The sequence below is a fragment of the Crocodylus porosus genome, unplaced genomic scaffold, assembly GCF_001723895.1.
Source record: "Crocodylus porosus isolate Cpor-Errol unplaced genomic scaffold, CroPor_comp1, whole genome shotgun sequence".
Classification (NCBI taxonomy): Eukaryota; Metazoa; Chordata; order Crocodylia; family Crocodylidae; genus Crocodylus; species Crocodylus porosus.
This window is the reverse complement of record NW_017728911.1, coordinates 1,006,940-1,021,078: the sequence shown is the minus strand read 5'-3', so window position 1 is coordinate 1,021,078 and position 14,139 is coordinate 1,006,940. Positions and strand designations below refer to the sequence as shown.

Below are 14,139 nucleotides of genomic sequence, written 5' to 3'. Positions count from 1 at the left end.
CCGGGAGTAATATGCTAATCCATGAGATTCAGGCACTTGCAATCTCCACGTTGAGGATAAAAGGTAGATTTTTCTGTGTATGGCAAGTGCCTGGCTATCCTGTGCTTCAGGGTTTCTACTGATCATCTACAGGGGTCAGAAAGGAGTCCTTCTTCCCTTTCTTTGGAATGTTCTGTAGGCTTCTGCGTGGTTTTTTTTCAGCTTTCTCCAAAGCACTTGATGCTGGACACAGGGAAATTTGGGAGGTTTTCTTATGTTGTTACCTATGATGCTATTGTTTGGTGACCAGTTTCCCTTCTTCTTGTCCACTTTGAGGTACATCTTATCAATTGAAAATGAAGAGGAGATCCGAGAATATGTAATTGACCTCATCCAGGGGACTGATGGGAAGAAGAGTCGGTTTATAGAAGAACTGGTAGCCAAGTGGCAAAAATCTTCTCAGCCGGCTTCTGACACTCTGCCAGTGTACAGGAAAAAAGATGGTAGGTTAAAGTGACAATAAGTTGGTGGAATTAAAGCATTGAAAGGAACCCAACTTACCTTAGTTACCTAATTTAACCAACACTTTTAGAGCCCTGAAGTGCCCTCTGCAGCTGGTTCTGCTATTGGGTCTCATTTTTTGCCCAGCAGGAATGTTCACTGCTTGGTGAGTGTTCTTCCTAAGATCACCAGAGTTCATGGATGCTGGCCTTTCTTGCTGAAAGCTAATATGCCTTCCTTCCTGTGTGCACAACTGTTTAGAGACTTCAGAGGTGCAACGGGCCGGAGACCAAGCCAAACGGGGTAGACGCAAAGGAAGGAACAAGCAGGAAACACCTGTGTATGCTGAGCCTGATGTGCCTGTTGAGGAAGTAAAAACACCTCTTGATCTGGCTAAGGTGAGTGTGTCTGGCTCTGAGGCAGACGGACTGCTGTAGGACTCAGAGGATATGGGTCTCCCAGTTGAATATAAGAGGCCCCCTATACACATTACAGGTATTGCTCAATTATCTGGTTAATTGTGCAATTACCTTGAGACAAGCTACACGTGCAAAGTAGTTATGATAAAAAGCTCCAACCAACTATAAAGTCAGACCTCAAAAATGTGTACTAACTTTTATAGCTGCTTGCTACTGAGCTTTAATTTGCACGTGTAGCAGCGTCTCTCTTGTGTAACTGTGGTTACCGTGACCTCTAAGGTTTGGGGTGCAGGAAATCCCACACTGGGCTCTTTGTTCTGCCTGCACCTTACCTGCAACTGGGACTGAGAGTTTCACACCTGACAGGACTTTGGGTCTCGGCAGAACTGAGACACCTTGCAGCTGATGGGGCTCTGGGTCCCAGTTCACCTCATATAAGGCACACCTGGGACTCAGGGCCCCATCAGCTGCAGGACTCTTAGTTCTGGCTGTGCATGGTCCCTGTGGGTGGAAGCCGCCTCAGCAAAGGGTGCTCTAAGCTATTGGTGGTTGCTTCTTGCTGATGCAGGGGGAGCCCAGGGTCAGGCTCCTCCTACATGTGCAATAAGGCATGATTAGATCTAGTACACAGTCCCATAATTGTGCCTCTTGCCATGCACTAGTGGCATGGCAGGAGGTGCAATTGTTTGGATCCCACATTAGATGCAGTCGTGTCTTTACCTGCATGTGTAAAGGATCTTTGAGGCTGATGATTGGCAGATTCCCCCCTCTCCCTCCCCTCTGCCCGCAGCAAACTTTTTAAGTACTAGCCCCAGTGGTATTTTTCCATTACAGATTTGGGAAAGACAGCACTGCTTTACTTATCCCTGCATGTATATTTTTAAAGCTCTTTTTGCAACTGTGGGGACGTTGCTGTTAAAAAGTGAAAGCTGGCTTTGTATAGATATATTGGCAAATAAAAATATCAGTTACCAGAACTGCTAGAAGTCATTTTGACGAGCAGTGTGTTTTCTCCATTAACATGGAAAAAAAAATAAAGTGTCCTTAGTTTTTTGTCTCTTTTTAGCTTATAAGAAAGAGTGCAGCAGACAAATGAAAGTGGATGTGTAACAGGGAACCCTAGCCCTGTTACCAGAAAGCAGCCCAGTTCCTTTAAGACCAGAACTTTCTGGGCACGGCCTGTTGGCAGGGTAGCAGTTAAAAGCTGAGCCTGGCCAGCTAGTCAGGTAACCGGGAGGGGGCAGGCCAGAGCTATAAAAACCCCTGGACTTGGCGGCAGTTAGAGGCAGCGGGCGAAGGGGAAGGAGGTTGTACATGGGAGCTCCACAGAGAGGCTTAGCTGCTGGTCCAGCTGCTGTTAGAAAGGAACTCCTGATGACTCTCAGAGAAGTGGCGGCAGTGCCACAGGGAGGAGCATCACAGACAACGGGGAAGCAGAAGCACCAAGCCACGAAGAAATGTAAGCTGGCATGCTGCCTTCTTTAATTTCTGGTTTTTTGTGGTTATAACCCATGAACTCACTGCTGATATATGTTTGTTGATTGATAGACCAGTGGGTTGTGGTCAAGGCTGTAGGGGAGGAGATCTCATTAGCACCTTGGGTGCAGTCATAAAAGGCCAAAGGGCCTAATGCACTAGAATGTGCAGCCATATATGGCCTGTAGCTCAGAACTGGTTGCAGGACTTTTAAGCCAGGTACCAGTGGGGGGATCTCAGCTAGCAGCCCGAGCTAAAGGAAAGGGCGCCCTTGGGCAGTAGGAGCTTTGGGCTGCTGCCTGGACTGGAACTTGAGGCCTGCTGGCTCCGTGCCCAGCGGACAGGCCTCTGGGCTAGAAAACCTGGGCTTCAGATTGAAAACAAAAGGTGGGCCACAGGGTCCGAGAAGATTAAGTAGCTAGAGCCTTGGACTCAAACCCTATCTGGTGGGTTTAGACTGGTAGGCCTAGCTAGAGAAAGATGGGGACAAGGCCCATGGTAGCTGAGAACCCCAACATAGAATTACAATAGGCAGTCTCCCACTTGTAAGAGCATCTAAATAATATTTACATCAAGACGTGGCAGGAGAGTAAAGGCAGGATGTGAGACAAATGAGAGAAAATGAAACATTAAGGGATGTTGGGGTGCCCCTCATAGGCAAAAAGGAAAAATGTTGCTGGGGAGGGCAACCTGTTACAGGGTGCTATGCAGAGGGGCACAGTGTGCATGCTTATAGCAGAGGACAGAGGTTGGTGGAGAGACTGAGTGGAGTTGGCTTGCATGTAGGATCTAATAGAAATGTGATGTTGGAGAATCAGTTGCAGCTTCTCTGTCGGGAGCCTTCTGCTCCTGGTGGAGAAAGCTTCAACTGACAGCTGGAAGTTCTTCGTCTTGCTCCTGCTCCTTCATGTGAAAAGCTTTGAGTCTCAGAAAGAGGAAGCTGAAAGTTTTAACCAGTGGCTTGCAGAGTTTGGAAGAAGTGTGATTATTTGACTGGCAAAACAGCTTGCTTCCTTGTTGAATCCCATTCTCTAGCCAGCTGCTAGCCTCAGGAGCTTGATTGTATAACCCAACTTTCAAGAAAGTTTATAATTCATATTGGATAGAGTAGGCTAAGCTAGCATTATCTGTAATATGGAAATGCAACCTGCCAAAAAATAAGACTTCTATACAGTGCTTCTGAGTTGAGTCCTTAGACTGGGGATGGTATGTTGCATGCTGGGGCATGTAGTTGCTATGGGCTGTGTCTGAATGCTAATAATGGGATTCCTTCAGGCTAAACTTGAGGGGTTGCAGTTTGATTTGCTGTTTTACCACTTGATTTAATCAAAGCAGTAACTCAAGCAGGGGACCACATAAGATTAAACCCAGAGTTTTCAAAGAAGAATCCATAGGCTTAAAATCATTCTCATATGCTCTGATCTTTTTGAGTCCTTTGCAGCAGAAGAATTGCTCTATCATTTTTCTATAGTCAAGAAACAACTAAAAGCTAAGAGCTGGCATTTTCTGAAGGGTGCTTGGAGTCTAAAATGGTTGAGAACCACTGAAACTGGAGGCTTCTGCATAGGGCAACTCTCCCTTGACTTACTGATGTGTTTAGTGAAACTGGCCTGGTTGGATAGTGGCTGGAGCTGTCTGGTTGCTTCTGACCACATGGTCTGTTTAAAAGCCAGTATCTTCTCTCTCATGGTTAAGTTGCAGTGAGAACTCAGTTTAAAGTTGTTGCTTGGTGTTTGCAAATTAGGCACAAGAAATCATCAGCAGTGGTAACAACAGCAGCAGTTGTTCCAAGAAAAAGGCCAAATATGTCAGCCTGTACACCAAAGAGGGTCAGGACAAGCTTACTGTCCTCATTCCTGGGCGCCATTCCTGCGAGTGCCTTGGCCAGAAGCACAAACTCATCAATAACTGCCTGACTTGTGGGCGTATTGTCTGTGAACAGGAGGGGTCTGGTCCCTGCTTATTCTGTGGTACACTGGTATGTAACACCCTGTTTTTTTTCCTTTTTTTTGCTTTCCCTACTTTATTGTAGTATGGTGTATTTGGATCTTTGAGATGTTGTGGGGCGGGATTAGCCTCACTAGCTTCTCTCTCCTGGAGAGATGCAAAAGACTTCCTATTCTGAACTCGTCTTCCAGATCAAAGCCTTGGGGTAATTCACAAAAGCTTTCTGGAGTGAGAATGTACTGCATCTAGAGGATGGGTGGGAAGCAAGACTTAAAGGTGTGGATGTGTATTTTACATAATCCTGGGGCTTGTCTAAGTTATGGCAGCTTCCTGGATTGTTTCATGGGCCAGGGTCTGCCTGGAATATATCACAGCCCTGCACTGACACATCCCATAACCCAAAAATTATGATTTGAATCCTTTGAAAGCATCCTTTTGGCTATCTTGACTCATAAGGAGGACACTGTCCATCTAGAACTGTGTTTCTCATCTGTGTGTCATGACCCAAAACTGGGTCGCAAGAATATATGAAAGGGTCACGAACAAACTTTAAGAACGGATCAACAAACTTTAAAAATGGATTCATCTTTAAAGAAAGAGAAAAATATAGGAAACCATGATTTTTTCCTTGCAGGCTGTCAGAGTTCTAGCCTGCAAGGGGCTGCCTGGGGCTCCCCATGCCCCACACACTGGGAGACTGGGGCCTGGGGTGGGGGACAGCGGGTTGGGTATGAGGGGCACTGGGTTGGGACCAGCCACCAGTGTATACAAATTGGTCCTGGTACAAAAAAGGTTAAGTACTTCTGATCTAGAACTAGAGGTTTCAGCGCACCTGTGTACTACCTTGGCCCTTTCTCATAACTTAGATAAAAAGGGGGAGAATCCTTCCCATAAGCCACACAATTGTATCTGTTTTTAAAATGAGACTAGGAAAAGTTGATGTGAATTATTTTCCATTCCTTGTTCGCCTTCCTGTCTCCCCTCTTTCCACAAGAGGGCATGGTTTGGCTTTGATTTACCCAGTTGTACAATAGAATGATGCTTCCCTGCCTCTTTGGGGTTTGTGACACTTAGCTCAAGGTAAGCTACAAAGAAGCAGAAAAGGCCTGCCCTCATCTTTTTTAGCCTTTGCTCCTTGTCATTAAGTTTTGTCCAGAGCTCTGAGATGGTCAGGTGCCAAATATCTGTTCTTTTCTAGGTGTGCACGAAAGAAGAGCAGGAAATTCTGCAGCGTGACTCGAACAAGAGCCAGAAGCTGCTGAAGAAGCTCATGGCAGGTTGGTAGCCACCATGTTGTGGCAATGTAGCTCATCTGATAAACTAGATAGCAGGGTAAGCCCTGCTATACATCAGTGTGTCCACACTGTAGGCTTATATCACTGTTTTATAGTAGATAGGGACTAAATCTTGCTCTCTCCTTAGCAGATTGAATCTACTAATTTTTTTGCTATAGGGAGGAGCTTTTGATAACTGTATGTTGGGACTGAGGGGCTTGATCACCTGACATTTTGTCTACTATCTAAGCACCTCAGAGATAATTGCCAAAGCCCTACTCCCAAATCTTCCTTTGTCAGCCATCTCCATTGCTCTGTGGCACCTTCCTTGGATGAGAATCTTGCTGATGCCCATTTGCCCACTAACTTTGCTTCTTGCTCAGCATGTGACAGGCCTCTGCAGGCTGTAGCAGGAGTGGGACTGGTCTGGATATGTTAGTAGTCTGAATTATTCACAGTAATCAGATGTTTACAGCCCTTGCCAGTGAGAATAGAAGTTCCTTATACAGTATCTTCTGCAGAGGACTAGGGAAAATAACAATGTGATTCAGAGGTTTTTGAGAGAAGCAGCTATTGTTCTTGCTAATAACATTTTGTAACTGAAATTCATATTGGGTGGTAAAGATTTGAGGGCAGAAGCCAAGTAAATAACCAATCCCATTACTGAGCATTTGTGGATTACAAGAGTTATCTGCATTAATTTGGCTGAAACATCCATGTTGATAAAGCTGTGGGAGAACCTTACTGAAGAACTTGGGAGCTCTTCAACTGTTGGGTGTTGGTATAAGCTTCTGTTCCTTTGCTTCCTAAATCCCTAAAAATTAGAGCTGCCCTTTCTCTTGCAAATAATGTCAGGCAACTGGCAATTCTCTGCAGAGAGTTTGATGTGAGTCAGTGTCAGGAGTGTCAGTCCCCAGCCTTCTCAGTGCTTTGCCCTCTCCCTTTGCTCAGTTTCATTTCTTCATTATCTCTCCTAGCTGAAGCTGAAGGGTGATTAGCTGTCTTTCCCTGCAGCATACAGATACGGCTCAGTGACAGTGTGAGAATGTAGAGTCTTCCACCTCTTTAAATCCTGGCCCTCTCCATTAGCAGGCTTTGCCGTGTTCTGTGTGGAGCATATTGGCAGGTTTCATCGTAGCTACAAGGTTAACAGTTTGGTTTTTTTTTATGAATTCTGGCCTCTTTTAGCCAGAAGGCAGGAATTGATGCTGGCCCTGACTTCCCCTCAGCTGTGTTAAACTTGTTGCACTAAGCTATCTTGTTGGGCTGTGTGCATGCATGCGTGTGTGTGTGTTTGGGGGGGGTAGCAGGGGGCTTCTTCAGCTGGGCAGTAGTAGATGTTCTGTAGATAAATAGGTGGTCCAGATTTGAGTGCTGCTAATCTGATCCCTTGAAGTAATGCTCCTTGAAATGCTTTTAAAAGACTGAGGAGGTCTTTGCCTCTGGCTTATCCTCCATTGGAGATTGGCCATGAGTAGAGCTTTGGCAAGGCACAATCTCCTGGTGCTGCCTTGAAGTCTAATCCAGCCTGAATGGATGGTGAGTATTGGGGCAGGCTAGAGCTGGCTTTGTTAAATGGCAGGACTCTGGCTTGCTTAAGAAGTTCTTTTTAGTTTCTCTCTTTCTTGGCTTTTTGTATCTCATTTCAGATGCATCTGCTTTTCCAGTGGTGTGTGTGGGATATATGAATGATCTGGAGGAGCCTTAGTGTCATGTATAACATGAGTCAGTGGAATAAACTCCTTGACTTGGGATCCTCAGGGCTCAGTACTGTCACACTCCCATGTGAACACTGTTAGACCCTCCTTGGTATGAAACAGCACTTGGCACAAGATCAAGCCCTTAGGTATTGGGCCTGATATAAGAGAAGACTCTCAGTTCCTAAGCTCTGAGAATTCCTGAGTGAGGATTTCAGAGTTGTGCTTGCCTGTTACAGAGCCTCACTAGGAGTCAAATGTCCATCAGTTGGGGGTGGGGCAGGGTGGATATATTCCCAGTGCACAGCTTTAGGTGAGAAATAACCCAAACACCTGTATCTGGAAAGGGCCTGTTGCAAAGCCAGTTGAAATGAAGGAAGCCTTTCCTTTGAATTAACATGGTTGAGAGTAGGCCCTAAAATGGTTATCAAACACTGTGGAGCCCTGCCATCTGGCCCTCAGTGCTGCCTCTGGGTCTGATCAGACCCATACAGGGTATTGCACACACCCATGGTGCAGGACCAATCTACAGCTCAGATCAAAGCCATGGGCCCCCTCCCCTTCTCCCTTCTATTCCCTCAACAACCCCAATTTGGTGGCTGCTCCGGGCTATCTGGGACCTGTATTGCATACAAGATGGATCCTGGAGCAACAGGTGCTGTGTACAGTGCAGTCCATGCAGTGTCCACCTTGGCTGGACTGCGCCACACACAGTTCCCTTCTTGGATGCACACCACATATGACATCTGCTCTAGCTGGTCCAGGGCCCACCCTGCATGCAGCAGTGCTCAGACCAGGACATCTTACCTCCGGAGGGACAGAAAGCTGAAAGAGATTGGGGCAAGGGTGGGGATAGTGGGAGTGGAGAAAGCAGGGAGATAGGATTTAGGTCATTTTTTAAAATGCTGTATCTTTAAACTGTTCTAATGTCATGCATTCTTGGGAGTGTAGTCTGCTCTTGCACAAGTAATATTTAGTGGTCAGCCCCTTCTTGAGTGCTTTATTTCTGTGTAATGCAGGTTCTGAGAGTTCTGGGAAGATGGAGGCAATCAGCAGGGACCTACTGCCTCGCCAGGAAGCTCGGCTGAGGGCAGGCCTGGAGATGGCTGTGAAACACAAGGACAAATTGTTGGAGTTTGACAAGACAAGGTACAGGGCTACCTGAGGCTGCTGTTCTGCAGACAGGAGCCACCCGTGATATAAAAGTACCAAGGTTTCATCCCTTGCAATACTGTGTTATGGCCACAGATCTATTAAATTAACTCTAGGGTGGTGTCTCCTGCCATAGACTTCCAAGGAAAAGATGTACTGGCAGTGGCAGCCTCAGTTGATGCCTAGCTGCCCCTCAGCAGTGTGTCTTAGTCTCAAATTGGTTGGAGGCTCTTCAGCAGGGGGAGGAAATTCTGGTCTTTGTGGTTTGTTGGGTCATTAACTTCCCAGCTGAGTCTTTCAGTAAGTGGACCAAGGATTTGTGTCCTCTAGGGCTTTCAAGGGAAGCAGCAGTATGCTCTGTAATGGCCCCTGAGCAGCTGTGAGGTAGAAGAGGGATTGGATCCCGGTACAGCTGCATGTAGCTGGAAAGTCTGATTGCTGTTTTGCCTTCAGGCTTGAGTTTGATAGGGAAGCCATACATCAACTAACTGGATGTGTCTGACACATGAAATGTGTCCAGATTCCCTGCCCTTTGCAGGAACCACTGGTTGGCCCACTTACAGCTCTTGCTAGAATTCTGTATTGGTGCTGCAGTTTGTGGAGGTCTGTGCCTAACTTTCCCTACCCCTCTTTACAAATTCTCCCTTTATGTGGCAAATGTCAGGTAAGGGTGAACAGCATAGGACATAATGCATCCTTTCTGCCTTAGGATGCATAGTGCAGTCCTGAAATTGTTTGTTTTTAAGTAAGTTTTTATTTCTACCTTGCAAAAGCAGGAATGTCATGTCTTGTCCACTGTGGTGTGTTTCTGAGGGGCCTTGCAAGATATGTGTTCTGAACTCTCAACACCCTGTCTTGCAGCTGGAATGTGGATCTTTAACAAAGTAATTCTTTCTACCTAGCGATCATTATATACAGTATAACCTCATAAATCTGGCATGCTTGGAACCAAGCCACCTGCCAGAAATTTGAAAATTCTGGGTTTTTTTAAATTGGAGCAGCTGCTGGTTGCAGAGTGGGAAAAGGGGGAAGCGGGCAGTGGTGGCAATAGTGGCTGGTCCCAGAGCAGCAGCCACACGTGGAATGGGGTGGTGGCTTGTGGTGCCAGCTGCCATGTGGAAGCTTCCCCCTCTGTGTCCGATGGGGGTGGGGGGAGTGGAAGCCAGTCTTGGAGCAGCAGCTGCATGTGGAGCAGCGACCTGGGGTGGTGGATGGCGGTGGCAGTCGCCATGTGCAAGCTTCCCCCTCCACGTCTGGGGGAACAGAGGTGCCGGATTTTTGAGAATTCTGGATTTTTGAGATCCAAATTTATGAGGTTGTAATGTAATAGAATTAAACAGTCTGAGTAATATTCTTTTCCCCTCCTTGTCACTGTAGCTTTCACTCTCCTGTGGCATTGTCTCTTCACTATTTCTCTCAATCACTGTAGAGATTTCTGCAGCAGATGAGATCTGAATTAACATAATAATGTAATTGTAAGATGCTAACAAAAAGTCATCAGGAAATTTTCTGTTAAAACCCATCCTGGCTTTTTCATTCATCAGATACTATTTTGTGTGAGGGAGAGGCACAGACCCCCCTCTACCCCCCATTATAGTTCAGATGCCCACCTTGCTATATATCCACTTGCACAAAATGCATCCGTAACTACATGAGCTAGTGCATGAGTCTATTCTGACTGCATTTTCCCTTATATTAAGGCAGTATCTGCCCTTGGGTACTCAGTGTTAGGGACCTGAATTTTTCATTTTGGTTTCACAGCTGGAAGGAGTGAGAGAGGGAGTGAAAAAGTAGCACTTCTAGATCTAATGTGGAAAAAGGTTTATAGTCTCTTTCCCAGGGTTGTCAGTGTCATGTATGGTCGGTTTTCAACACAACAGGAAACATCAGCATTTGCAGTGTATGCTGTCAGTGCCCTCCGAGCTGCGCTCACAGCTGCCAGGTGGAAGGAGGCTCTCACCATTTGAATTTTTCAAGCATTATACTGAGGTCAGGAGAGGGGCAGTGCAGTGATCGATTGGTGGTGCTGCCTGAGGTTTAATTTCCTGTCTTGATCTCTTCCTCACACTAAACCAGCAGAGTTTGGTGGTGCTCTCTGCCCTGAGGTGGGAGAAGAGAGATATCACTCCATCCCATCATTCAGAAGACATAGGGGTTCTTGTGTCCATTTGGAATAAATGGGCCCAGTGTCAAAGGTATTAAAATGACTTTGTTACTGTACAATAATTAACCTTGATCCAAGGTTTTGAGTACAGAGACCTCAGTCTGCTTCACCCCATGGCTACAACCACCATAAGAAATTGATAACTTGCTATTCCATGCACAGAAGAAGGAAATTTTATTAAAGCATTGGAAATGAAACATTTTAAGTAAGGCCTTTATTTTAACAACACCCTCTGTTTCCTTTCACAGTGGCTGTACGGTGTTTTTTTTAATAAGGAAAACCACTGTTTGACATTGGGTGGTGTTAAAGATGGAAATAACCCTCCATTTCTAGAGGTGGGGGAGGAAATTGGTTGAGCCTAGCTGAAGTTGCTGCTATTAAAGTTCTGTCTCCTTTCTTGATGTCCAAACAAGACAAAATCACACAAGGCAGAAGAAAAATACAGTAGCAGGTAGATGATGCAGTTTCTATCCCTGGTACTGATTCTTGCATAATTTGCTTCTGGGTAAACAAAGGTCAAGTTCAGAGTATTTTGTCAGCCACTCTGATGATTAACAAGCTTGTAACAGATATATAAAGATTGCTTTCAGCTGTGATTGGGAAATCATAGAAGTGATGCATCCAGGCTCTTCATAGATGGAAGGCAAAAGGAGAAAGTTGGGGGAGAGAAATGAACCAGGGGGAAAGAAATGAACCAAGAAAGGAGAGGGTAAGAGCAAGAACCCAAGTCTTGTATCCTGGATGCTGTTCAAGACTTACCTAAAGTTGGTTGAGGTGAGAGATCACCTGGCTCCCTCTGTCTTTGACCTGGTCTAGTCGGTACATCTCTCAGGATCAGGGTGAAGGCCCCACAGTGTCATAGTAGATCCTGAAGTCCCAGGAAGTGATGGAGATAGCAGCACAATGGTAAAACTCACTCCGTGCAGGCCAACTGCCTTCCACAAAGTTTGTCTTGTAAGGAAGTCCAGAAGGATGAGGTGCAAGAGCTCATCCCCTCTTTCTGTTATCTATCGGTGAGACCGTTTTTAGCGTGCCAGTGTTGGGCGATTCATTTTCCATGCCATTCTCCTTTTGTTTTACCTCCTTCTCTCCCCCTTCCCCAACCACCCCTCAGTCTTAACACAGTCCTTGGGTGGTATATGGACCAATTCCAGTTTTTGCCCTTCAGTTGTTGATTTTTGTTTAAAAAAAAAAAAAAAAAGGAACAAATTGAGTTGGGCTTTTGCTGTTTTGGACATGTAGAGCACAGGCCTCCAGGGCAAAGGTTGTGTTTGTGAATGCAAATCTCAGGGATTTACAGTAAACGCTGAAATCCCTTCTACAGGGGAGAGAACAGATGCTGCTACAGCTTGGGAAGGGAGTGGACACTGCAGGCTTGGGCTGAATGTAGCCCAGAGCTGCCTCGTTTTTTAACATATAGTCTGTCATAGCTTCTGGCACCATCAATTTGAGATTCCCTGTCCAAATTCATGAGAGCTGCCTTCATGGCATAACTGTCATCTCCACAGGCATTAGAGATGCAGTAGTTTCACTGTACTTTGTTTTATTCTATCAGGTCCCTGACAGACTGCCAGCACGACCCTCAAACAGGCAAAATTTGAGTGCTCCAGCTTATTGCAACTGCCCAGACAGATTCCTCTGGGGATCACAGGGGAGCTCCTGGGATGGGGCGACTTTGCTCAGGCACATGATTCCCAGATGTGTCTGGGGCTATTTGCTATCATCCTCAATGCTCATTCTGTTACTTCTCCATGTTTGTCTCTCACCAGTGTGCGTCGTACCCATGTCATCGATGATGAGTCAGACTACTTTGCCACTGACTCCAACCAGTGGCTCTCCAAACAGGAGAGGGAGGTGTTGCAGAAGAGGGAGAAGGAGCTGCGTGAGCTGCGCCATGCTTCCCGACTCACCAAGAAAATCACTATTGACTTTGCTGGCAGGCAGATCCTGGAGGAGGAGGACAACATGACTGAGTACCACAGCAAGTGAGTAGGTGGTGCTGGGTGTGGGGAAAGAGAGATGAGGAATACTGTCAGTGTTTTTTGGAGGTGGCCCAGCTGCTTGAGATCAGCTTCCTCTCTCTACATTTTTCATTGCTGGGAACATGCAGGACCCTGAGCTCTTAGCTGCTGATTTGTTCCTGCCAGTTATTTCTCCCATTTGCAGTTTCATCCCTGTAAACTAAAGTTTCAGCTATCGTGGCGCAACCAAAGAGTTTGGAGGCACTTGCTTCAGGAGCAGATGTAGCTTCTGAGGATGGGAGAGTCATTTGCCATGTTGTGTTGAGTAATACAGAAAAAGAAAAAGTGGGGAGCGGTGGTTGAATGATGATTTGATGTTCCCTCAGTCTTTCCATTCTTAGGTATTTTTCAAATTTCATGGACAGGGGATGCTTCCCAGCAAATGAAATTCAGCCCTCTCTGGGGTGGAACATGGCAGGCCTTAGGTGTTTAACTGGATTAAATGTGATCCAATTTTATCTCACTCAAGTCCATGAAAGGAAGTCAGTGTACCATCTTTTGTAACACGCCATTTTCTTTATCTTAAAAAGGCATTATAAGAAGCAGGAAGTGGTGAGGGGGCTTACCCATCCAGCATTTGTATGAACCTTTTTTCACGGACTTGAGCAGAACAGAATAGGATCCAGTCCTCTGGGTTTGCAGTGCTGCACCCTAATTGTGAGTTGGGGCAGTGAAGGTCATCATTTCAGGGAGGAAACTTGTGGATGGGCTTGCACAAAAAGGGATCTTGCCTGGCCCCTTGGGATGTTGGCAGAATTGTTAGGACACTGGCTGGGGAGGTGAGACATTTGGGTTTAAGTCTCTGCTTCGCCTCAGACCTTCTGTGGAATTCAAACAAGTCACCCAGCCTCCCTGTAAAACAGGGCCATCACCCCACCTCATAGGGACATACATCCCAGTGGAAAGAGTGTCCATGATTCAGTCAGAATTTTCTTTAGCTGGCAGGTGCATTGGTGTTCAGGGGGTAGTAGCTGTCCTGAGAAAAGGCAAAGCAGAGTATCCCCACCTGTAGCAACCATATCTTGAGATCCTGAAAGAGCAGGATTGGCTTCTCTGACTTGAAATACGAGGAAAGGAGAGCACAGGGGGAGCAGCCTGTTTGGTGGGGAGGTGAAAAGAAATGGTTGGGTGGATTGGGGACCTTGAGAGGTATTGCTAGCCAGAGGGTGGGAGGGAGCAAGGTGTGTAAAAGTAGTTTATTTCTCTTTTGCAGACTGGATGAAACCATTGAGGCCGTTCATAGTGGCACATTGAGCAAGTCATTGAAGAGCCCTGATGGGAAAAGTGCAGAGGTGTCTGGGGTTCTGGTGAATCCCTACCTGCTCCAACCTGCCCCTTTGGTCAGTGCAACTTCAGTGCTTTATCCCTGAGCGTTAACTAACATTTGAGAGAGAGGGAGCTGAGGATTGTATCTCCCTGTGGGACAGGGGATGCCTCTTCCTTCCCTGGCTTTCTCAGAGATACCTCAGGCTTGAAAAAGGCCTGCTAGTCAATCCCCTTCCTCAACCT

General features: G+C 46.3%; 1 protein-coding gene across 2 annotated transcripts in view; it reads left to right on the top strand.

Annotated features, from left to right (window-relative positions):
- The window catches only part of TRIP4 (thyroid hormone receptor interactor 4), a 53,051-nt gene that overhangs the window by 5,930 nt on the left and 32,982 nt on the right, over positions 1-14,139 (top strand). The window contains exons 2-8 of one of the 2 annotated variants that reach the window (XM_019533227.1): positions 316-482; positions 742-878; positions 4,120-4,353; positions 5,521-5,599; positions 8,313-8,442; positions 12,379-12,594; positions 13,844-13,970. In XM_019533227.1, coding sequence (XP_019388772.1) covers positions 316-482; positions 742-878; positions 4,120-4,353; positions 5,521-5,599; positions 8,313-8,442; positions 12,379-12,594; positions 13,844-13,970 — 1,090 coding nt within the window. The remainder of the gene's footprint in view (positions 1-315; positions 483-741; positions 879-4,119; positions 4,354-5,520; positions 5,600-8,312; positions 8,443-12,378; positions 12,595-13,843; positions 13,971-14,139) is intronic. The other variant, XM_019533228.1, reaches the window with a different exon arrangement.